This window comes from Ranitomeya variabilis, chromosome 2, assembly GCF_051348905.1.
Source record: "Ranitomeya variabilis isolate aRanVar5 chromosome 2, aRanVar5.hap1, whole genome shotgun sequence".
Lineage (NCBI taxonomy): Eukaryota > Metazoa > Chordata > Amphibia > Anura > Dendrobatidae > Ranitomeya > Ranitomeya variabilis.
In genome coordinates, this window is record NC_135233.1 from 702,223,404 (window position 1) to 702,248,925 (window position 25,522).

A 25,522-nucleotide genomic window follows, 5' to 3' on the forward strand; every position below is an offset into this window, starting at 1 on the left:
AAAGTCTTAGAGCTTGTGCAGCTTCTTTTGTGCAGAACCTAGGCACTTCTACCTAATTAGCCCCACTGCTAACAAGTTTTTAGATCTAACAGTTGAACTCAATGTTTCTATCTCCCTAACCCTGCACTTCTGATCCCCACTAGTGATGACCGAATATACTCGTTACTCGAGATTTCCCGAGCACGCTCGGGTAACCTCTGAGTATTTTTTAGTGCTCGGAGATTTAGTTTTCATCACCGCAACTGAATGATTTACATCTGTTAGCCAGCATAAGTACATGTGGGGGCTGCCTGGTTGCTAGGGAATCCCCACATGTAATGAAGCTGTCTGAGAGATGTAAATCATTCAGCTGAGGTGAGGAAAACTAAATCTCCGAGCACTAGAAAATACTCGGAGGACACCCGAGCGTGCTCGGAATATCTCGAGTAACGAGTATATTTGCTCATCACTAATCCCCACAAATCTGTAGGTTATTTTAATGCCTATTGCATTTTAGTTAAGGTATAGGTGCTGTTTAGAATTTTCATTAATCATATTTCAACAAAATGTTTACTCTGTTGGGGGAAATAATGCTCATTAAAGAATTTAACAACTCATTCCAATTACAGAGCCTTCAAATTGTCATGGATCGCTATTCTGTCTTGAAATATCAGCTGCTGACTCATTTGAGAACTGATTAATTTACTTGACTGCTGCCTTCCTTCGATGTTGTATGCTAACAGTAGGCTGGATCTCCAGAATAGAACCATGATTCTCTGTAACCCATGTGAACTTTGTAACTCCGCCTTTGCGTGGTTTGAGATTGCATGGCTAAGTTCCTTCACTTTGTGTTACACTGGGTCCCCTTTTATTCCTGATTCCAGTTCAAGCAAATAAGAAAACAGAAACAAAGTATAATTCCATTACCCCTAGCTGAAGAATTCAGATGTGGTTGCCTGCTTTGAACACTAATTTGTTTCAAGGGAAACACTTTGGGCCCCCGGGACTCTAAGGCAAGAGCACTGGGGTGACATATCCAGAATCCAACTACAAGCTTTTTATCTGCAGTTGCTTGTACACTCCTGGAAGTGAAATTTTGGAGCTGTATGGCAAATGTGAAAACATGCTTTGTGAGTGAATTTTTTAATAAGATTCTGTGAGGGTTCTCTGGGGGTACTCTGGCCAATTCTCTGTGGGAGATATTTGTTATCAGCTTATGTGGGTTAAATCTATAAACATGCTCTGTGGGTGATATTTATCATCAGTTTCTGTGGGGGAAATGTGTAAACATGCGATATGGGTGAAATTTTTAACTGTACTGTTGGTACAAGCCTCACTGCGGATCGCCAGCTCGATCCAAGATCATACTACCAGCTTTTCATTGATGGCATTTGTAACATATGCTACTGGAACAGACATTTTTGAGCTGTGGGGGTAATGTGTCCCATTGTCTGCGTGTGAAATTTATAATCAGCTTTCTCATAGAAATGGGAAAATATGCTTTGTGGATAAAATTTACTGTAATCTACTGTGAGTGTATTGTGCACCATAATATGTGGCAAAAATTGTAAGAAAGATGGCAGAATGGGGTTAAAAGCCCTAATTCAAATGTGGTTGCCTGCTTTGAACAATAATTCTTTGAAGGCAAACTCTTTGGGATTCGGGACCTACTATGTTTTCCTCAGATGCATTTGCAATACACAGTACTGTAGCATACATTTTTGAACATTTGGGGTATCATGGCCCATGCTCTGTGGCTGAAAGTTAATGTGAGCTAATGTGTGTGTATTGTTCTCCATACTCTGAGCCTGAAATTGCTAAACTTCTTCTGTGGGGGTATTGTACACCATGCTCTGTAGCTGAAATTTTAATAATCTTATGTAGGGGTATTGTTCCCCATGATCTGTGAATGAAATTTAGTGTAATCTTATGTATGGGTATTGTTCCCCATGCTCTGTGGGTGAAATTTGACTCAGCTTCTGTGAGGGTACTGTGCTCCATGGTCTGAGGGTAAAGGTTGCAAGTTAATGTGGGGATACTCTCCCCCACTCTCTGTGGGTCAAGTTTTTAACCGGACTGTTGGTAGCAAGCCTCAGTCTCTATGGGGTCACTGTTAAAAATGTTATGTTCTTTATTTACTTCCTATTTTACCATGATTGCTATGGTGATACAGTATAACCCATTTAAGTAATTTTCCTATCTGCATTTGGTTGCAGGGCAATTGTCTTGCTCTTACCCCCATTTTCTTTCTTTTGTAGCCCCTTAGCCCTTACTTTGGCCTTTTTACAGCCATTTTACAGCACTAAAGTTCGGGTCCCCATCAACATATATGGGGTTCTATGTCTGGGGTCAAGTTGGAGTCCCGAACTGGACTTTTCAGAAAGTCCGGCCAAACCCGGTGAACCCGAACTTCCATGGGTTTGTTCATCACTAGCTATGAGCAATTCATTAATTTGTTTTTTTTATTTCTTTTTAAAGAAAAAGAGGTCTTAAAAGAGGTTTCTGAAGCAGAGAAAGGTATGTGTTATTCTCTTTTTCATGCATTTGATATTTGTCTGTATATACACATATTATATATTGTAATATACATATTTATATACTGTAGGTATCCACGCTCTCAGATAGGCATTAGGTATAGCGTTCACACAGGCAATGCAATTTGGTCCAAGCATGTGCAGATTTATTGCTTTCATAAAACTTCAAGAGATTCAGAGCCAAAATAGCTTCTTCAGGGCACAAGCTATAATGGCTACAGTTCTCTCCCACTCAGCTTCTACCTGAGACTGCCAAAACCAGAGGTCTTTCTTCCTCCCAGAAACAATATGGTGACATATACAATCCATTCTCCCAGGAAACTTTACACCAAGAAGAAATACAGTCCTACCAGTTTCAGCATCACCTTCAGCCTGATATCCAGTAGCTTCCTGGACCAAGCAGAAGTGTTTCATGCTAAATAGGTGGCAGCTTTTACATGTTTCTCTGTGGCTCCAGCACAAAGTCTGCTCAGCTTTCCTGGCTGACCCATGCAGTCTCCATTCAGAGAGAGTCTATGGCTTGCCTCTCTCCCAGCTACAGCTCACATTTTAGTTGGCCATTTACCAACTTCAAAACACTCCACTATGATCAACTCACAGCAGAGTATAGGTTATAGAGTATTTTGAAATGAAAATATTCTGGAGTAAAGCAATGAATTCATATCAGTACTGTATAGAAGTTTCTTTCATGTGCTATCTGTGCTTCTAGGAAAGAATGCCATCACATATACTGCACACAATAGAGCATGCAACAGTTATTTTTTTTGTTACTGTAGAAAATCCCTCTAACGTATATATTTTACCTCAAGTCAAAATACTTGAATGGATGCCCTTTTACTGCACTGTAAATTACCTATGTCTGTGAGACTTTAATGTCCTTTGTTTAGACCGAATTGCTTTCTAATTGTATTAATTAGCAATGTCTGTACAATGGAAAACATTGCTTTATTTACAGTAGTCTCATAGCACATATCACTGCAGTATCCTAAGAGTTAGGAATAAAGAGGAGAGAAAGAATACAATATGCAAAGGGAGATTGAACAAATGCAGATTTTTTCACTATTAATTATATGCTAATTATTCTATGTTTCCTGACTATCAAGCAATAATAACCATGCAGCTTTACATATAATGATGCGCCACCAAGATCAATGATAATTAAGCCAGCCAAGCAATCCTCACACCCAATGAATTAGATGTGTTAATGCTTACCAAGCTTCAAATCCCTGTGGCCCATTTTCTCCTCTACCTATTGGTGTAGGTGGTTAGACATTATTATGTCTCTTGTGGTTCCGGAAATTCACTGGCAGCTCACTCACCATCCTGTAAGTGCACATTGAAGTCCTACTTTTGAGATTATGAGTGTTTGTGAATTTGTTTAAAAAATGAATAATTTACATCTTAGGGATAGTGTGGTCAACTTTCCTCCAGGTTCCTTTAAATAATTTGACATGAAAAGAAACATTCATTAATTGTACAAACATTTATTTTGTTTAATTTGGTTTGTGTAGTGAGCCCATCAGTGAAAGAAGAGCCGATATCCTTAGACGCCAGGGCTGGTAAGACATGCACTAGAATGTACATTTAACCCCTTCCCGACATTTGACGTACTATCCCGTCGAGGTGGGGTGGGCCCGTATGACCGCCGACGGGATAGTACGTCATAGCCGATCGGCCGCGCTCACGGGGGGAGCGCGGCCGATCGCGGCCGGGTGTCGGCTGCATATCGCAGCTGACATCCGGCACTATGTGCCAGGAGCGGTCACGGACCGCCCCCGGCACATTAACCCCCGGCACACCGCGATCAAACATGATCGCGATGTGCCGGCGATGCAGGGAAGCATCGCGCAGGGAGAGGGCTCCCTGCGGGCTTCCCTGAGCCCCCCGCAGCAACGCGATGTGATCGCGTTGCTGCGAGGGTCTTACCTCCCTCCCTGCCTGCTCCAGACCCGGATCCAAGATGGCCGCGGATCCGGGTCCTGCAGGGAGGGAGGTGGCTTCACAGACGCCTGCTCAGAGCAGGCACTGTGAAGCAGCCTGCACTTCAATCAGATCGGTGATCTGTCAGAGTGCTATGCAAACTGACAGATCACCGATCTGTATTGTCCCCCCCTGGGGCAAAGTAAAAAAGTAAAAAAAAAAAATTCCAAATGTGTAAAAAAAAATAAAAAAAAATATTCCAAAATAATGAAAAAAAAAAAAAAATATTATTCCCATAAATACATTTCTTTATCTAAATTTAAAAAAAAAACAATAAAAGTACACATATTTAGTATCGCCACGTCCGTAACGACCCAACCTATAAAACTGCCACACTAGTTAACCCCTTCAGTAAACACCGTAAGAAAAAAAAAAAAAAAAACGAGGCAAAAAACAACGCTTTATTACCATACCGCCGAACAAAAAGTGGAATAACACGCGATCAAAAAGACTGATATAAATATCCATGGTACTGCTGAAAACGTCATCTTGTCCCGCAAAAAACAAGCCGCCATACAGCATCATCAGCAAAAAAATAAAAAAGTTATAGTCCTGAGAATAAAGCGATACCAAAATAATTTTTTTTTCTATAAAATAGTTTTTATCGTATAAAAGCGCCAAAACATAAAAAAATGATATAAATGAGATATCGCTGTAATCGTACTGACCCGACGAATAAAACTGCTTTATCAATTTTACCAAACCCGGAACGGTATAAACGCCTCTCCCAAAAGAAATTCATGAATAGCAGGTTTTTGGTCATTCTGCCTCACAAAAATCGGAATAAAAAGCGATCAAAAACGGTCACGTGTCCGAAAATGTTACCAATAAAAACGTCAACTCGTCCCGCAAAAAACAAGACCTCACATGACTCTGTGGAGCAAATGTGGAAAAATTATAGATCTCAAAATGTGGAGACGCAAAAACTTTTTTGCTATAAAAAGCGTCGCTGGTTTCACACTTCCGTTTTTGTCTGCAGCGTTTTTTGCACAAAAAAACGCATGCGTTTTTTCCCTATATTTAACATTGAAAACGCATGCGGTTTTTTTGTACGCGTTTGGTCGCGTTTTCAAACGCATGCGGTTTTTTTCTGCATGCGTTCATTTTCAGAAATACAACCTGCAGTATTTTCTTGCGTTTTTAAGCACATGCGTTTGTTTGCGTTAAAAACGCATGCATTTTTATCGAAAAAAACAGAAAACACACTGAAAAGCCACCCACCACCATCAAGGTGATAAAGGGATCCAAACCCTAACCCTAACTCTACCCCTAACCTCACCCCTAACCGTTTAATGAACATTTTCTGACAGTCATAGTGCCACGTATTTCAGTGCCACGTATTTCAGTGCCACGTATTTCAGTGCCACGTATTTCAGTGCCATGTATTTCAGTGCCACGTATCACGTATTTCAGTGGCACGTGTTTCAGTGCCACGTATTTCAGTGCCACGTATCACGTATTTCAGTGCCACATATTTTAGTACCACGTATTTCAGTTGCACGTATTTCAGTGCCACGTATTTCAGTGCCACGTATTTCAGTGCCACGTATCACGTATTTCAGTGCCACGTGTTTCAGTGCCACGTATTTAAGTGCCACGTATTTCAGTGTCACGTATTTAAGTGCCACATATCACATATTTCAGTGCCACTTATTTAAGTGCCACGTATTTCAGTGCCACGTATTTCAGTGCCACGTATTTCAGTGCCACGTATTTCAGTGCCACGTGTTTCAGTGCCACGTATTTAAGTGCCACGTATCACGTATTTCAGTGCCACGTATTTCAGTGCCACGTATTTCAGTGCCACGTATTTCAGTGCCACGTATTTCAGTGCCACGTATTTCAGTCACGTTTAGGGTTAGGGTTAGGGGTAGGGTTAGGGTTAGGGCTAGGGTTGGAGGTAAAGTTAGGGTTGGGGCTAAAGTTAGGGTTGGGGCTAAAGTTAGGGTTAGGGTTTGGATTACATTTACGTTTGGATTAGGGTTGGGATTAGAATTATGGGTGTGTCAGGGCTAGGGGTGTGGTTAGGGTTACCGTTGGGATTAGGGTTAGGGGTGTCTTTGGGTTAGGGTTTCAGGTAGAATTGGGGGGTTTCCACTGTCCAGGCACATCAGGGGCTCTCCAAGCGCGACATGGCGTCCAATCTCAATTCCAGCCAATTCTGCATTGAAAAAGTAAAACAGTGCTCCTTCCCTTCCGAGCTCTCCCGTGCGCCCAAAAAGGGGTTTACCCCAACATATGTGTTATCAGCGTACTCGGGACAAATTGAACAACAACTTCTGGGGTCCAAGTTCTCTTGTTATCCTTAGGAAAATAAAAATTTGGGGGGCTAAAAATCATTTTTGTGGGAAAAAAAAAATGTTTTATTTTCACGGCTCTGCATTATAAACTGTAGTGAAACACTTGGGGGTTCAAAGTTCTCACAACACATCTAGATAAGTTCCTTGGGAGGTCTAGTTTCCAATATGGGGTCACTTGTGGGGGGTTTGTACTGTTTGGGTACATCAGGGGCTCTGCAAATGCAACGTGACGGCTGCTGACCAATCCATTTAAGTCTGCATTCCAAATGGCGCTCCTTCCCTTCCGAGCTCTGTCATGCGCCCAAACAGTGGTTCCCCCCCACATATGGGGTATCAGCGTACTCAGGACAAATTGGAAAACAAATTTTGGGGTCAAATTTATTCTGTTACCCTTGTAAAAATACAAAGCTGGGGGCTAAAAAATCATTTTTGAGAAAAAAAAAAAAAATTATTTTCACGGCTCTGCGTTATAATCTGTAGTGAAACACTTGGGGGTTCAAAGCTCTCAAAACACATCTAGATAAGTTCCTTAGGGGGTCTACTTTCCAAAATGGTGTCACTTGTAGGGAGTTTCAATGTTTAGGCACATCAGGGGCTCTCCAAACGCAACATGGCGTCCCATCTCAATTCCAGTCAATTTTGCATTGAAAAGTCAAATGGCGCTCCTTCCCTTCCAAGCTCTGCCATGCGCCCAAACAATGGTTTACACCCACATATGGGGTATCAGCGTACTCAGGACAAATTGCACAACATTTTTTGGGGTCCAATTTCTTCTCTTACCCTTGGGAAAATAAAAAATTGGGGGCAAAAAGATCATTTTTGTGAAAAAAATATGATTTTTTATTTTTACGGCTCTGCATTATAAACTTCTGTGAAGCACTTGGTGGGTCAAAGTGCTCACCACACATCTAGATAAGTTCCTTAGGGGGTCTACTTTCCAAAATGGTGTCACTTGTAGGGAGTTTCAATGTTTAGGCACATCAGGGGCTCTCCAAACGCAACATGGCGTCCCATCTCAATTCCAGTCAATTTTGCATTGAAAAGTCAAATGGCGCTCCTTCCCTTCCAAGCTCTGCCATGCGCCCAAACAATGGTTTACACCCACATATGGGGTATCAGCGTACTCAGGACAAATTGCACAACATTTTTTGGGGTCCAATTTCTTCTCTTACCCTTGGGAAAATAAAAAATTGGGGGCGAAAAGATCATTTTTGTGAAAAAATATGATTTTTTATTTTTACGGCTCTGCATTATAAACTTCTGTGAAGCACTTGGTGGGTCAAAGTGCTCACCACACATCTAGATAAGTTCCTTAGGGGGTCTACTTTCCAAAATGGTGTCACTTGTAGGGAGTTTCAATGTTTAGGCACATCAGGGGCTCTCCAAACGCAACATGGCGTCCCATCTCAATTCCAGTCAATTTTGCATTGAAAAGTCAAATGGCGCTCCTTCCCTTCCAAGCTCTGCCATGCGCCCAAACAATGGTTTACACCCACATATGGGGTATCAGCGTACTCAGGACAAATTGCACAACATTTTTTGGGGTCCAATTTCTTCTCTTACCCTTGGGAAAATAAAAAATTGGGGGCGAAAATATCATTTTTGTGAAAAAATATGATTTTTTATTTTTACGGCTCTGCATTATAAACTTCTGTGAAGCACTTGGTGGGTCAAAGTGCTCACCACACATCTAGATAAGTTCCTTAGGGGGTCTACTTTCCAAAATGGTGTCACTTGTAGGGAGTTTCAATGTTTAGGCACATCAGGGGCTCTCCAAACGCAACATGGCGTCCCATCTCAATTCCAGTCAATTTTGCATTGAAAAGTCAAATGGCGCTCCTTCCCTTCCAAGCTCTGCCATGCGCCCAAACAATGGTTTACACCCACATATGGGGTATCAGCGTACTCAGGACAAATTGCACAACATTTTTTGGGGTCCAATTTCTTCTCTTACCATTGGGAAAATAAAAAATTGGGGGCGAAAAGATCATTTTTGTGAAAAAATATGATTTTTTATTTTTACGGCTCTGCATTATAAACTTCTGTGAAGCACTTGGTGGGTCAAAGTGCTCACCACACATCTAGATAAGTTCCTTAGGGGGTCTACTTTCCAAAATGGTGTCACTTGTAGGGAGTTTCAATGTTTAGGCACATCAGGGGCTCTCCAAACGCAACATGGCGTCCCATCTCAATTCCAGTCAATTTTGCATTGAAAAGTCAAATGGCGCTCCTTCCCTTCCAAGCTCTGCCATGCGCCCAAACAATGGTTTACACCCACATATGGGGTATCAGCGTACTCAGGACAAATTGCACAACATTTTTTGGGGTCCAATTTCTTCTCTTACCCTTGGGAAAATAAAAAATTGGGGGCGAAAAGATCATTTTTGTGAAAAAATATGATTTTTTATTTTTACGGCTCTGCATTATAAACTTCTGTGAAGCACTTGGTGGGTCAAAGTGCTCACCACACATCTAGATAAGTTCCTTAGGGGGTCTACTTTCCAAAATGGTGTCACTTGTAGGGAGTTTCAATGTTTAGGCACATCAGGGGCTCTCCAAACGCAACATGGCGTCCCATCTCAATTCCAGTCAATTTTGCATTGAAAAGTCAAATGGCGCTCCTTCCCTTCCAAGCTCTGCCATGCGCCCAAACAATGGTTTACACCCACATATGGGGTATCAGCGTACTCAGGACAAATTGTACAACAACTTTGGGGGTCCATTTTCTCCTGTTACCCTTGGTAAAATAAAACAAATTGGAGCTGAAATAAATTTTGTGTGAAAAAAAGTTAAATGTTCATTTTTATTTAAACATTCCAAAAATTCCTGTGAAAAACCTGAAGGGTTAATAAACTTCTTGAATGTGGTTTTGAGCACCTTGAGGGGTGCAGTTTTTAGAATGGTGTCACACTTGAGTATTTTCTATCATATAGACCCCTCAAAATGACTTCAAATGAGATGTGGTCCCTAAAAAAAAATGGTGTTGTAAAAATGAGAAATTGCTGGTCAACTTTTAACCCTTATAACTCCGTCACAAAAAAAAATTTTGGTTCCAAAATTGTACTGATGTAAAGTAGACATGTGGGAAATGTTACTTATTAAGTATTTTGCGTGACATATGTCTGTGATTTAAGGGCACAAAAATTCAAAGTTGGAAAATTGCAAAATTTTCAAAATTTTCGCCAAATTTCCATTTTTTTCACAAATAAACGCAAGTTATATCGAATAAATTTTACCTTTAACATGAAGTACAATATGTCACGAGAAAACAATGTCAGAATCGCCAAGATCCGTCAAAGCGTTCCAGAGTTATAGCCTCATAAAGGGACAGTGGTCAGAATTGTAAAAATTGGCCCGGTCATTAACGTGCAAACCACCCTTGGGGGTGAAGGGGTTAAATATAAATGTATCTACATACTTTGTGCGCAGAAGTTGTTTTTAGTATCTTGACTCAATATAGTTTTGATTTATTAGAATATCATACAAAACAGAATATGGTCCTATATGTAATTAATATCTTTTAAAGATATGTACACAAAACATGGAACTTGGATTCACCTAAACAAAACGAAAGAAAAACAAATAAATGAAAAAAAAACAACTTTGAAATTTAATAACTCTGTTTTAAGAACAATTTTTGTTTCTGTCTGGAGTATAAAAATTTAAACTACCACAAGGAATGATCCATTCTATCACAGAAACATATGATATCGGATTGATCCCATTGACTATAATTGGTTTTATTTGGTTTTCCTTAGGTTTTTGTCATTTTACCGTAATAAAAGTGCACTTTTTACTCTGGTAACAATGACTGAAATTGAAAAAGAGCCTCCTAATGGAGGTTGTAGTGTGAGTGTTAAACTATTCAACATAGATTGGAATTGTCCTGCTGCATTGTGTCTTCAATTTTTGTATATTGGAACTATAAAATATTTCAGGAATAAAATATCATTGACCCTTTCCTGACATCAGCTGTACATTTGCCTCTAATAACCACAAGTGTAGGTGGTATCATGGGGGCACATCATTCTATGTGCCCATAGGCCAATCTGCGATGTGATTGCAGGATGTCAATTTGCTTGCCATCATGGAGTTCCATTGAAACCTAACCTAAGACTTGGCCTCAGAGGAAACCTTGATTTTTACTATATACAGCAATACAAAAGTTTTGTATTACTGTATAGGCCAAGAGATCAGACAATCGCAGGGTCAAGTTCCCTGGGGATATCAGCAAATACAATGAAAAACAGTTTTAAAAAATAAAAAAATTAAAACATAAAAGTTTGAATCACACCTTTATCTCCCCTATTAAATAAAGATGTATATTTTTTCAAAATACACATATTAGGCATTGACACATCTATACAAGTCTGAACTATCAAATAATAAAATTAGTTAACCCATTCAATAAACATCATAATTAGAAAACTGCTACATCGCACTCTTTAACCTTGTGGTCTTTTTCATGTTATAGTAATATTCTAAAATTCTTCTCATGAGCAATGTTCTCCATTCCAGTCCTCAAGAGCCACCAAGAGCAGCCACACCTAGAGAAGCGTTCCCCACCTCCAATACTCAAGAGCCACAGGCCATGATTTCAGGATTCCCTTAGTAGTGCACAGGTGATAATTATATTACCTGCACAGGCAACAACTCTGTCACCTGGGCAATACTAAGTAAATCATGAAGACATGATCTGTTGAGTGGCTGGAGTTGGAGAACACTGCTCTAGAGGATGAAAACAATCCTTAATAACTTATGGAAAATTCATTTTGTTGTCTTTTTATGTTCAGTTGCCTTATATTACCTATGAATAACCGTCTCCAGTGCCACCTTTCAAAGTGTTCGTTGATAGGTCTTCAGTGGTAATGTCATGTGTGACTGAGCTCAGCCGTCATGCTGAAATAGCTGGCCTGAGACAGCTGAGCTTACTGACAGGATGCACTGGGGATAGGCTGTAGATGTGTCATCACCATTGTAGTCCTTTCAACAAACACTGGTGGTAAAGTGGAGGATTAATGCTGGAGAGAGGTAAATTATTGTGAGTTTTTTATTTTCCAACATAAGCAGTATTTACCCTAGTTTTTAATGAAGCCTGGCAACTGCTTTAATATGTCTATTCCTAATACTTGCAGGGCAAACAAGCGCTCTTCTGAAGATATTAGCTGCTCTCCAAGATTTTCAGGAAGGAATTGCTCGACTAGGAGGAGACTTAAATCTTTCACTATATCCACGATATGATATTGCCACAGGTAATTTAATGCTTTAATATATTTCACTGCATCAAACATGCTTCAATGTTACCTATGATCACAGGCAGACACATCGTATCGTACATTGCCAACCAAAAGCTATCTTGTTTAGATTAAATATTGGTAAAAAATGTGTTAATGATTGACAACTGACAAATGATTTATAGACCCTGATGATATGTTTCCAGCTGGCAGTGGCCACAGGTGGCCAATAGTAAGACTAGACATGTCGGGCATTAATTGGCTGCACAGCGATTGTTAAGGGCTACTTTGTTTCATTAGTAAAAGTGCAAAAACATGAAGTTAAAAAGTTTATGGACAAACAAAATTACTAATATAAAATCATATATACACTAAATGGCTTTTCATTTATCAACACAATGACAGGTATTTAAAAACAAATATTGATAGTCAAAAAAGAGTGAGAGATGTTTAAATGTTTTATGCCGCTTTTCTATGTAGGAAACTGGTGGAAAATAATGTCAGGTTAAGCCTAATTTAGTTCAGCAGCTGGGCCATATTCCTCTTGGAAAATATATTACATGCTGTACTGTACAGTCACCACTGTGGATCCGGTCTAGGGTAGCCCAAAGCTAGAGTGGATTAAGATATCACAATCTAAATTATTTTGAGGTTCATTTGCTTCAAAAAAAATTTGAGAACCGCTGATTTAAAGAGAATTTGTCAACATGATAAACCGTTCTAAGCCATTTACGGTATATGGACATGCAAGTCATAGGACACTGATTGAAGTGATACCTTGATATCTGCAAGCTAATATATTGCACAGAAATCCATGTTTTTTTTAAATATGTAAATGAGCTGTTTAGGACTATGGGCAGGACACAGATCTGCATGAGGGTACCCCTCCAGAGCTTATGTTATACAAAAAGGTGAGTTACCATTGTGATATGTAATGGCCGCTCTCTGCTCTCCTTATCTCACTGCAGAGCTGTGTGTGATTACAACTAACCCATTTGCAGGTTCCTCTAAGCTTAAGAGCTATGAGAGCTGCAGCTGCTAACATATTTGTAAAAAGACACAGTTCAGCTCTACTGTTCTGTGTTAGTTACTTGTCTCACACTGGTAACACCTCCGTTCATGTATAATAAGCTCTGGAGGCAGATTCTCATGAAGATCAATGTCCTTACTATAGATTTTAAAAGCTTATTTAAATTTAAGAAAAACGTGTATTTCTCTGAAATAAGACATCAGATTACAGATATCAAGGTATCATGTTATTCAGCTTCCTATCACCTGCGTGCCCATATAGATGGCTTAGGAGGTTTTCCAGCAGCACGGATGACAGGAGCCAATATGAGTCTATGTGTGTTAGGGCTAGCGGAATGCACCAAATGGATATAGAGACTTTATTATAATATATGCGTTCGCAGCCCGGGGTCCACCGTGCAGGAGAACCTGCTGCTAGCAAATGGCAGAACTAAATGGCGGTATGAGCTACCTCTGTTACTTCACAGAGTAGCCGTGAACTCAAAGCACTGCGCCCTGTTAAACTTCACAGTGGCACAGGCTAACTACCCAAACGAGAGCAGTCAGTGGTCATGCATGCACACAAAACTCCTCGCCAGAGGTGCCAGCATTCTAGGGGCTTATTTGAGCCAGGTCCCCGAATACTCAAACACACAAACTCCTCGCCAGAGGTGCCAGCATTCTAGGGGCTTATTTCAGCCGGGTCCCTGAACACAATCATATGTGACCACATTGGCGCAAAGTACAACGTAGAACAATACTAGCGCATGGCCGTGCGGCCATGCGAGCCTTAAATAGTTGCAGCACGTACAGGACCTTCCTAGAAGGACCAATGAGAGGCTGCCACAGAGCGTGAGCACCTACAGGACCTTCCTGAAGGATCAATGGCCTTAGCTGCAGTGTCTGATCATGTGACCCTCGATCTCCACTGAGAGATCTTACTCTGGGCATGCTCAGAACGAGAAAAGCAGGACTTAGTCCCAGAAGTGTCTGCTCGCCACTGCCCAGCACTGACTTCAAAGGCAGAAGCAGGAAAAGCAGCAGTAACTCTCTGTACAGAGTCACACTGAGCGAGACGCTGGGACCGATATCTCCGCTGAGCAGGCTCCACTGTGGCAGAAGGAAAATGGGAGACCGCAGCGGAGATGGCCCAAGATTCCCCCTGTGCAGAGGCAGGAACTCGACCCCTAACAATGTGTCCATGAAAAACAGGTACAACACATGGATGTACCAGTGTGGCATCCTCCTTGTTTAACATTGCAAAATATATGAGAAGCTTTGTAATTTATTTATTTGTTTATTCATCCTTGAGAAACACTGATGACACACTGATGGTAAGAATGGACACGCTGATGACACACTGATGGTAAGAATGGACACGCTGATGACACACTGATGGTAAAAACAGACACACTGATGCATGGTACACTGGTACATGCATGGTACTCTTGTACCATGTTTCACCTATGTGTTTAAACACAGTTGTGGCTGAGGTATTCTAGTGTTTTAATGATTGATGGCTGATCCATGTAGATCATTTTAAGCATATTAAAAGGTAAAAGAAAAATTATTGTAGAAGTTGTCTATTTAATTTTCTCTAATATTTTGTTGTTCTAGTTTATTTATTATTATTTATATTTTCAGAAACACCATTGAAAACAGACGAAGGAAAACCGGAAAAGCCTAAAAAAGGTATTGTGTATACATTCCAAAGAGTACAGCAGCACCCTTTATGCACTATGATACTGTATATGCAGGCATTGAATATGTAAAATTTACAGCTATATAGAATATACTTCTAAAATGTAAGTTAATTAACACAAAAATTGGCTAACTCTTGTGTGCCTACCAGCCACAATGAAGCATATTTTTCTATCAGGCATATCTCTTCCTGGTCAATAATCTACACATTTTAAAGGGCAGTTAAGATCGAATCCTAATTATGCCAATTAAAAATAGCAGTAGGTGCTCATATAGACCCCAGTTATTTTACTTGCACACAAAAAAATGGGCTCAGTTTTGAGTTTTTGATCAGATTTTCATCAGGATTTACTCATTTTTTTATATGAACAATACCAATGAAGGTTTGTCAAGCTTCTACCAAACAGTCCATGGAAAATGGACTGAATCCATGAGATGGCTTATTTTTTTTCACAGACCTATAGACTTACATTGGCAAGTCTGATCTGCTACTTGGATGAAAATTGGACATGTCTTTCTGACTTTGTGTGGAGGTCTGAAAAATTATATGGACACGTAAAGAGCCACAAAGATTGTAATAGATACAAGTGGTAACCATGAAAAACATGGATGAAACTTTGTGCATGAAAAAGTGATGACTAAATAAGTCCTCAGACTGATGGAAAGAGTGCTCAGCCAAAGAAAGACGCACTCACTAGAACCAAGTGAACACTACAAGGACACATAAAAGCTGACCATTACAGTACCTCCTAAAAAATGAAGTGTGAACAGGTGTCAGCTGCTGCGAATGTATGATATATAGTAAATTATATACAGTGTTCTGCTTTAGTATCAAAATATAATATTATATTGGGATTATGGAAAAGTTCTAATGTGCGTGCCTACATACAGTATTTACATCAGAAAAATCTTTTACAAATGTGGATATGTTGGCAGGAAAAATCCTGCTCAAAATGTAAGCATTTTTGCAGCATTTTTTATCCAGTTTTGTTTTTTTTTCCCATTTATTAAAGTGAGTGGAAAACGCTGAAAGAATTGACATAAAATCTACAATTAAAAATAGCTGCATATGCATGAGATTTCAGAAATATCATTCACTTTGCTAAGACAGTAAAATGCTGCATTTTTAAATCCAAAAATGTGCAGAAAAACAGCAAAAGCGTAACGTGTGAGCATAGTCTAATATGAAAAAAATGCTGCAAAGTAAAAATGTTGGTTGCAATTGGGTATATTTTTAAACACCACAATACAATCTAAATAGAGTAGTGTTATGTTGTATATAGTTAAAATATAACTTTTAATATTTTCACTTTAAAATGATTAACATGACATATAAACAATTTAAAAAATGTGTCCTACCGGACGTAAAGTGTAAAGACAATAATACCTATACAGGGATGAAGCAGACAGATAGGATTTTATGTCCAATATCTTACCTAAAAAGAAATATATCCTTTATAGCAATTTATTGTGAAAGGAAAAAGCAATCCTGCCTCTGACAAACCAGTGACCTCTAGGATAAATATAAATATGGAAGGGTAGCTCCTTGATAGATAGTGAGAACCATCAGATAAACATCAATCAACAGATTATAATATATAAATATGGAACAGTCTCACCCATGTGCGAAGTAAGGAATCAACCTCCCCCCGCCCGTTGTAGCAGAATCATAGCAAACTGCGTAGAGAGTCGGATTGCCACAACCTGCTACAGCTTGGTGCATTTATGTTGGTAATGTATCCCACCATTAACATAAACCCCCCTGATGAATTGAATATATAATATATACTGTAAATTGGAACAAGCATTAAAAGTATATATACACTTTTAATGCTTGTTCCAATATTGCCTATAAATGAAATAAAAATGGTAACAGTACCATACCCCTTTCTGCTACAGGAGCCTCATTATCTTTACGTTCTGTTATTAATAAATATAAAACACATGAACTACTCATCATAACTAGTAGAGAAGTGTGGATCAGGCAAAATTCAATTTGCCTCTAAGAGCAGATTTTCCTGGGAAATTTGATTTGTAGAGAAGCTATTCTCCACAATTGAATGTCTCTTATTATGCTTGGGGGTCTCTCCAGACTCCAATGCATAATACACATAAGATATGAACAATGGAAAAACAAATCCTTATACTTACCTACTTCTGTGGTCTCTCTACCCCTCGCGATTAACCCATTTGATCCTCGTTGCATCTTCTTATTGGCGCTATGAGTTCTGAAATGGGGCCTTGATATCATGGGTTCTGAAAAGTCACAATTTTATGACATCATGATATGTGACTTTACAAGTTGCCATCCGAAGAGGCAACAAAGACCGAGAGAGGAGCTGAGGGACTGAAGGGGTGGGAGGTGTAATATAAGACTTTTTAACCATTTATGGTTCAGAAACATGTCTTCCAGTGGCCACTATTTTGCTAAATCCACATGGAAGTGGAGTACTAGAAATCAGCATTTTGACAAATGGTTATATTTGTGACATTCAAGTGGAATTCAATTCCAATAGGTTTCCTGGATAACTTGTACTATACGTGCTATAATAAAACAAATAATTATTTATTTAGTTTTCCTGTCATTACCAAAGGGTAGGGGTGACTATTTTTTTTACTGCCTACCAGTAGATCTGACGTGATGGCTCAGCACCAATAAAAATTGAATTCCATGTAAGTGTCACAAGATGAATTTCATAAAAGCTTAAAGTTTCATCGATGTCACCCATGAGCCATGGCAAGTTTTACTGGGTAACATCCTGAGTATATTTGGGCTGCAATTTAGAAGACCTAAGGAAAGAGAGACATTTGGATAGATTAGGTAAAGCTTATAACTTGATCCAAACCCTTTAATACTTTTCCAACATCGGCCATAATGCCAATACCAATTTAACATGTAAATGCCCCGAATATACACATATACAAAAAAACCCTGTTTGGGAAAGAAGAACAGACAAATCGCGGCGCCCTAAGTGCGTAAACACAATATTATAGTCTTTAAAGGGTGCACAATTTTATGCACTCACCTGATAAAAGACTGAAATGGCTTTAGATTATGTATCCTCAGAATTCCCTCTGAGATACTTTTCAATATACAGGGCTTGCAGCTTGCCTCGGGTGGATCCAAGTGAAAGAGCTAGAGTAAGGCTCACACAGGATGAGTAATTCAAGAAAAGCACATCCAGCCCAGCCTTGTACAAGGCTGTATCAATTAGTGGGTGTTTTCCTGAACTTGGTCCACACCCCAAATCAAGTTTCTGAGGCTGGCACAAAAGTTATGAAATAAAAAAATATGAAATATCATCTTTGAATGTGAGTCCTGGGAAGCGCTGCCATTCATGGGCTGGATGTGCTTTTCCCGAATATACACATGGATATACAATGTTCAGTGTATGCATATGTAAATTTCCCTTGTAATGAACCCCCTTTTCCTTTTATTCTTTTAGATCTATTGGTAAATAATTTTCGATATACACATTTATTTTCAGAACATGTTTTGTAAGTTTTTGGTATAACTTGAACAGTGAAGAACATAATATAAAATGTTATTGGTAGAATTAATTCAGAGCATAAAATATATGATTTACTTCAATCTTGGGAATTTATATGCTAATGTTTCAAAATAGGAAATTGTTTCTAAATTCAGTTTATTCAAGCTTCAATCAAAAATAAAATGCACCACTTTGACCTTTACCAGTTGGTTCTTCAGAACTAGTTATATTCCCTTTGAAATACAAAGAGCTGTTTTTGACAGTTGTAAAGAAAATAATAAATCATTGAGCTGATGAGTTTCTGAATGATAGAAGTTGGCTGTAAAACTTTTATGAGCCATAGAGACATCAAGAGAAATTCCCTGTAGCCTACAATGACAACCGAAAAAAATATTTAAAATCTTCATTTTTGTCTTCTTAGCATTGTATACTATTTGAATTAAAAACTTATATCTAATTTAACATTTTAGGCATTATTTTGTGTTTTTGCAGTACCATTGAAAACAGTGAAAAAAGCTCCACCTGAGAGAAAGAAAGGTAAGTGCAACAACTACTCTGCATGTAAGTTATCCAAAAAGTCAAGAGAAGACCACCTGGGGACTAGCTGATCAGTGAAGGTCTATCTACTAAACCCTCCCCTCACAATAAACTGCTGTCACCAGTGAAATTTGCTGCCAGCCACAAATTTATCTTTCAGTGTCCTAAATGCTATGTTACTTTGCAGTCATTTCAATAAATAGCCATACATGTAATGCATGGAGTGTGGCTAATACTTAGGAAATTCACATCATGCACTTATTCCATTTTTGGGCAAATGGCAATATTTTAAATGGAAACAGTAAAATGCACAGTAGGGAAAAAAAGTATTTAGTCAGCCACCAATTGTGAAAGTTCCCCCACTTAAAAAGAGGAGAGAGGCCTGTAATTGACATCATAGGTAGACCACAACTATGAGAGTCAAAATGAGAAAGCAAATCCAGAAAATCAGTGCCAGGGCAATGAAGGAGTGGCTTTGTAAGAAGCATATGAAGGTCCTAGAGTGGCCTAGCCAGTCTCCAGATGCCAACCCAATAGAAAACCTTTGGAGGGAGTTGAAAGTCTGAGCTGCCCAGCAATAGGCCCAAAACATCACTGCTCTAGAGGAGATCTGCATGGATGAATGGGCCAACATATCACCAACAGTGTGTTCCAACCTTGTGAAGACTTACAAAAAAACATTTGACCTCTGTCATGGCCAACAAAGTATATATAACAAAATATTGAGATGAACTTTTGTTAATGACCAAATACTTATTTTCCTCCATAATTTGCAAAATAAATCTTGCCAAATGAGACAAGGTGATTTCTGGATTTGTTTTCTCATTTTGACTCTCATAGTTGTGGTCTACCTATGATGTCAATTACAGTCCTCTCTCATCTTATTAAGTGGGAGAACTTGCACAATTGGTGGCTGACTAAATACTTTTATCCCCACTGTATTTTGGCCTGTAAACCACCACCTCCAGATTATAGAGCTATTTGTTATCTGACTACCATGGCTTTATATATGTTGACTGTCAACCACACAGCCAGTGTCTGATACATGCTGTCCGTGGCTCAGGAAGCATTTTTCAGATGTCAGATTCCCTTTAAAGCAAAGTTGTTAATGTGTTCTGCATACATTTAAGTGTATCAAAGTATTATTTCTTTTTTAAACAAATGTGATTCTTAAGCCGTAGATTTGGTTGTTTTCCATGGAAAAAAAAACGGACAGCACTCAGATTATTCCTCTTTAATGGAGCTGTTGACATGGCCATATTTTTTAACAGAAAAGTTTCTTCTATGTGTCAAAAGAAACTTTACCTTTCATATCTATGTGGGTGTAAAAAAATTGGATTCAATATGTATTCACGTGGACTGCACATGGATTGGAGACGGATTGCATAGAGATGATGAATGAGAAAAAAAATTGCCCGAGTTTTCTGGATAAAACTCAGATGATTTTTTTTTTAAATGCTCAGGTGACCTTAGTCTTTTAGTTAGTGGCAGAATTATTATTCATGCAAATTGTCTCTTCAGAGAGGAAGAGAACTAGAACTCTAATGACACCTATTGGAAGTAGCAATCCTAACAGTCAATGTCAACCCCTTAACGAGCCTTGCCACATGACTTAGGATAAAAACCAAACCAGAATCTCAATATGCAGACACTGTGTTTTGGGGTACTGACCCTCTTTAGTGCAAAGTGGAGATCTGGTTTGGCTGTGTGAGAGGCGTCCGACCGGTATTCAAGAAGTATTGTTTCTCCTTGCGGAGATTGACATGCTAAGCATGCAGAGATGAGGAGACATAAAGCCGCAATGCTCCTCTGGGAAATATGCTAATTATGCAAATTGTCTCTTCAGAGAGGAAGAGAACTAGAACTCTATTGCAACCTTTTGGAAGGTAGCAATCCTACAAGTTAATGTTGACCCTTTAACGAGCCTTGCCACATGACTTAGGATAAGAGCCAAACCAGAATCTCAATTTGCAGACAATGTGTTTTGGGGTACTGACCCTCATAAATTCTTATTCATGCATGATTATAGAGTCCAATAAGGATTGTCCAAAACTCCTTTGCAGATTTCTCACATAGATAACATGGATATGCATTTTTTCTTTTGACTGAAAAGCATAGTGTGCACAAGTATGGAAAAGAGTGACACTTCTCAGTCCAATGTTAAAGGGATTCCAAGAGATATATAATAAATGCATGTTTCCATTCTTAGAAACACCAACAAAGAAATTTGAAAAAAAGCCAGCTGTGAAAGGTGAGTGATTTGATAGCACGTTCTTCTAATATGTTTGTTTTGATTTCACTTGTTGTGTGCTTGGCATTTGTTTAACCGTTTGACCAACCAGTTGGGGTTTACTCACACTGTTGAAGACATTTTCTCTATTTTTTTTTTAAATGTGTTGCATGCGATTTTCCACAGAAAAATAGAAAATAATGCTGAGTTATATTAAAGGGAATCTGTCACCAGGTTTGTACCAAATCATTTGTGAGCACCCTAACATAGTGACAGAGACCCCGATTCCAGCCATGGTTCCCTTACTGGTCTACTTGATGTAGTTTTGATAAAATAACTGTTTATCTGCAGGAAATTATGACTAGAGGATTAGTAACTCTGCTTCCTGGTAGTCATGCATATTCATGAGCTGTGCATAACACCACCCCCACCACTGATTCGCCGCTTTCTATGTACAACGTATATGGGAAGAAACCTGCCAATCAGTGGTGGGGGCAGATTAATACAGGGCTCAGCATTCAGAGAACTGCTAGATCTATTCAGAAGGGTAGAAAAAACTTTTAAAACAGCCTCGAGCCATGCCAAATTACTTGACTTTTCAAAGCTTTTTTTCAACAGAATACTGGTGTAAAAGCTTTGATGAATCAGGCCCTTTGGATATAGCTGAGAATAATGTTTAAAGGGAACCTGTCACATGAAAAAACACTAATAACCTATACTAAGTATTAATCAGATATGGGGTTAATCTGCAGGTTACTAGCATTCTGAATCTGTCTGGCACTTGCAATTAGACCCCTGTAGGAAATTAACTTTATTCCCCCTGCAGCATTCATATTTCAGTCATGGGGTGGCGCCGGTGCATGTTCACTCAGTGCTCTGTGTATAGAGAGTGGTGGCTGCAGCCATGTCCCCGACACTGACTGACGGCCCTAATGCTGAGCAAGCCAATCAGTTATACACACAGAGCGGTTACTGAAACTGTGCCAGTGCCATCTCTTTCATTGAAACCTGAACGTTGCTGGGAGGAATACAGTTCCTTTCCTCCCAGCAGTGGAGGTCTAAGTGTCGGTGCTGGTCAGGTTCAGAATATAATTAACCTGCAGATTAATATCATTTTTTCACATAACAGATTCCCTTTATATTTGAATTATTTTGTTATTTATATATCTCTCAACATTTATTTTATTGTGCACTACTGTTAACAGTGTGACTTATCTTTTTCTTATTTCTGTTATCTATTGACCTTTCTAATTTCTGGTCTTAAGAGTTGTCAAGAGCTTTGTCTGAAACATTTATTAGATCTAACTGTACTGATCTATATATATTTATCGGCTATCAAACAAATAACATTTAGAGAAATAATAACACAATATTAGCAACTGATTAAATAAAAGTAATTAATATAAAAAAGTATGGTAATAAATAGCTTACAGTGACAATAATATAGTTGATAAACTGTCTATTTTCTAAAACATTTACCACTAAGTTCATTAATTAAAATGATTAGTACAGTATTTCTGAAGTAGCCTAAATTCTATTTGGTTTATTATGTTCACATTAGCTTTTATTCTAAATATTACTGACAGATTTTTCATTAGTGAAATGAGAGGACACACATAGATGTCCTAGGGACAAGAATTATCCCTATAAAATTATAACCTAAGAGAAATATTTAATCATGATAATGTTTGTGCTTTCTCATAGGTAAACAAGGTTTTTCCAGATTGTTTACTAATTAATTGGAACAAATTATTTTTAATAATTTTCAAATATGAATTTGAAAATCATGAGATCAATAAAAACATAATAAATATTTTGTTTCATTTGTTTGTTCCTATCTATTTAAATTATATTTTGTTACAATGATGATAATAATGTTATTTGTTAGTTAGTTTACAAGGGTTTTCCCAAGAACAAAGTACATTTTAATCATGTTAAACATGTTTTCTGATGTCATAAAAACAAAGCTGAACCACTTTACAAATGAAAATTTTCCAATATACTTGTTGTTTTAATTTCTTACCATTTGCAAAATATATGTATGCAATCAGTAAAAGCAAACTCACTATGCACTTAAGTTAAAAGTAGATTGTGCTTTAAACCCGAGTGTGCTTTAGAAAATGACAAGTGCCACAAAAACGTGAACTAGGATACAGTAAGTTGTAGCTCTCACCAACAGGAGAAAGATGCTCAAGTAAACATATGCCCATCCCTCTGAGTCAGAATGCCACAGCAAGAGTCAGGGACTGATGGTCTCCTTTAGCCAAAGCCAATGGAGACTAATTCTCGCTCCTAGCATCTGCCTGGGCACCCACCCAAGCGAGAACTAGGAGTCATCTATGTCAGCTTCCCTCACAAGAGAGGATAGTCCAGGATTAGAGGGGAATCAAATGGAAAGAACATGAACACACAACACACCTGCCCACCAAAACTCTCAGATAAGGAGATAATTAATCAGACATGCAGCACAGAGACCAAAGGTAACCTTGAAGGAGCTGCAGAGTTCACAAGCAAAGACTGGAGTATCTGTCTATACCATCACAACAATCCAAACATTCCATAGACATGGCTTTTATGGAAGAGTGGGCAGAAGAAAACATTTATTTACAGACAAAAATTGTAATACTTTTTTTGAGTTTGACAAAATACTTGTGGGAGACTCCCCAAATGTATGGAGGAAGGTGCTGTGGTCAGATAAGACCAAAATAAAAAATTTTGGCCACTACGGTAAATTCTATATCTGACCCCAAACCAACACAGCTCATCACCCCAAGAAAACCAACTTCACAGTGAAACATGGTGAAGGCGGCATCATGGTTTGGGGATGCTTTTCAGCAGCAGGGGCAGGGAAAATTGTCTGAGTTGAGGGGAAGATGGATGGTGCGAAATACAAGGATATGTTAGGTGTCGAGATCCCGCTGCTGCACAGGGGAATCTCGAACCATGTCTTCTGCGGTCTCCCATTCTTCCCCAGCCACAGTGGAGTCTGTTCAGCAGAGACGTCGGTCTTAGCGTCTGTCTCAAACTGATACTGTGCTTCTGGCTACAGCTGCTTCCCCAGGTTCAGCCTTTGTAACCAGCATTGATCAGCATCAAGCAGATGTTCCAGGTTCTGCTTTTTATCTACTGAGCATGCCCATGGGATGACCTCTCATTAGAGGCCAGAGGTCACATGCTCAGGTCCTGTAGCGGCTCTGATTGGACCACTAGGAAGGTCCTGGAAGGCTGCATCTATAAAAGGCTCACATGGCCGCTCGGCCATGCGCTAGTATAAAACTGAAATTGTGTGTTTGTGGATGTATGACTGTTTCTGGTGAAAGCTCCTTAATCATACCCATCCCTAGTGTTGTTGATTGTTATTGGATGATTGAGTTACCTAGTGCCAGACTGTGCCATCCAGCACAAGGCACGAGCTTACAGTATCTTTTAGCAGGAACTGCCAGTGCGGTGCCATGCACAACAAGTGCGTTTTCCTGACCCTAGTTAGGGTGAATAGTGGCATCCACCAGAGCGGCACTGTATGCACTCTGTGTGGTAAATGTTCAGTTAGTTCTGTCCTAACTACCAGTTAGTGTAGGGTGAGAATTCCTGCTTGGACTCAGCATCTGACTCAGGGCGTGCTCAGGTGCGGGCTCAAAATTCACCGAGGGTCAGAGCGAGTCCAATCACCAGTTTAGTGGGGTGAATTATAGGGATCCCACCAGCGTCTTTCAGCTGCACCCTGTGACTGCTAACAGGGCACAGCGTTATTTGGCGACTCTGTGTAGCAACAGAGTTCGCTTTCATTCACACTTGGTGAGGTCTAACCCACGTGTGAGCAAGCGTTCATCCGCCATTACTCAGTTGAAGGTTCCATCTCTGCACAGTGGACCCCGGGCTGCGAACGCACCTCATATCTCCCTTTATATTATTTGATGCGTTCCGCTAGCCATAACAGGATATTCTTGAGCAAAATCTTTTTCAGTCTGTCAGTGATTGACACTAGGACAGAGGTTCACCTTCCAACAAGACAATGACCCAAAGCATACTGCACTTGAGAGGTTTGAGAGGAAACGTGTAAATGTTTTGAAGTGGCCTACTCAAAGCCAAGACCTTAAACCAATTGAGAATCTGACTTGCAGCTGTAATTGCTGCAAAAGGAGGCTCTAAAAAGTACTGACTTTAGGGGGCTGAATAGTTATGCTGACTGAAGTTTTCAGTTATTTTTTCCTATTTGTTGTTTGCTTCACAAAAGAAAGAAATGCCAAGAGAGTGCATACTTTCACAAGCCACTGTATAGATCTTTTTAGCCAGATCTAGAAAACTGATGCTTGAATCCCACCCTGCATGTTTGATGCCTGTGACACAGCTAATAAGCATGCGGGAATTGCCAGACAGTCACGGTAATGCCATAGTCATCTTGGTAGTGGCATTACTGTGATTTGCTGGCTGCATTACCTCATCAGAGGTTATAAAAGGACTGGCGATGTCGTACTTGGCTCACTGATGCCATTGGAAAGCTCAGCGACAGTTCTAATTGGAAGGAAAT

General features: G+C 39.3%; 1 protein-coding gene across 1 annotated transcript in view; it reads left to right on the forward strand.

The window, feature by feature from the left end:
• Positions 1-25,522, forward strand: part of LOC143807646 (uncharacterized) — a 1,106,746-nt gene that overhangs the window by 728,716 nt on the left and 352,508 nt on the right. Inside the window, exons 54-59 of the mRNA XM_077289447.1 lie at positions 2,458-2,496; positions 4,025-4,072; positions 11,929-12,045; positions 14,680-14,727; positions 18,720-18,764; positions 20,974-21,015. Of these exons, the coding sequence (XP_077145562.1) occupies positions 2,458-2,496; positions 4,025-4,072; positions 11,929-12,045; positions 14,680-14,727; positions 18,720-18,764; positions 20,974-21,015 (339 nt within the window). The remainder of the gene's footprint in view (positions 1-2,457; positions 2,497-4,024; positions 4,073-11,928; positions 12,046-14,679; positions 14,728-18,719; positions 18,765-20,973; positions 21,016-25,522) is intronic.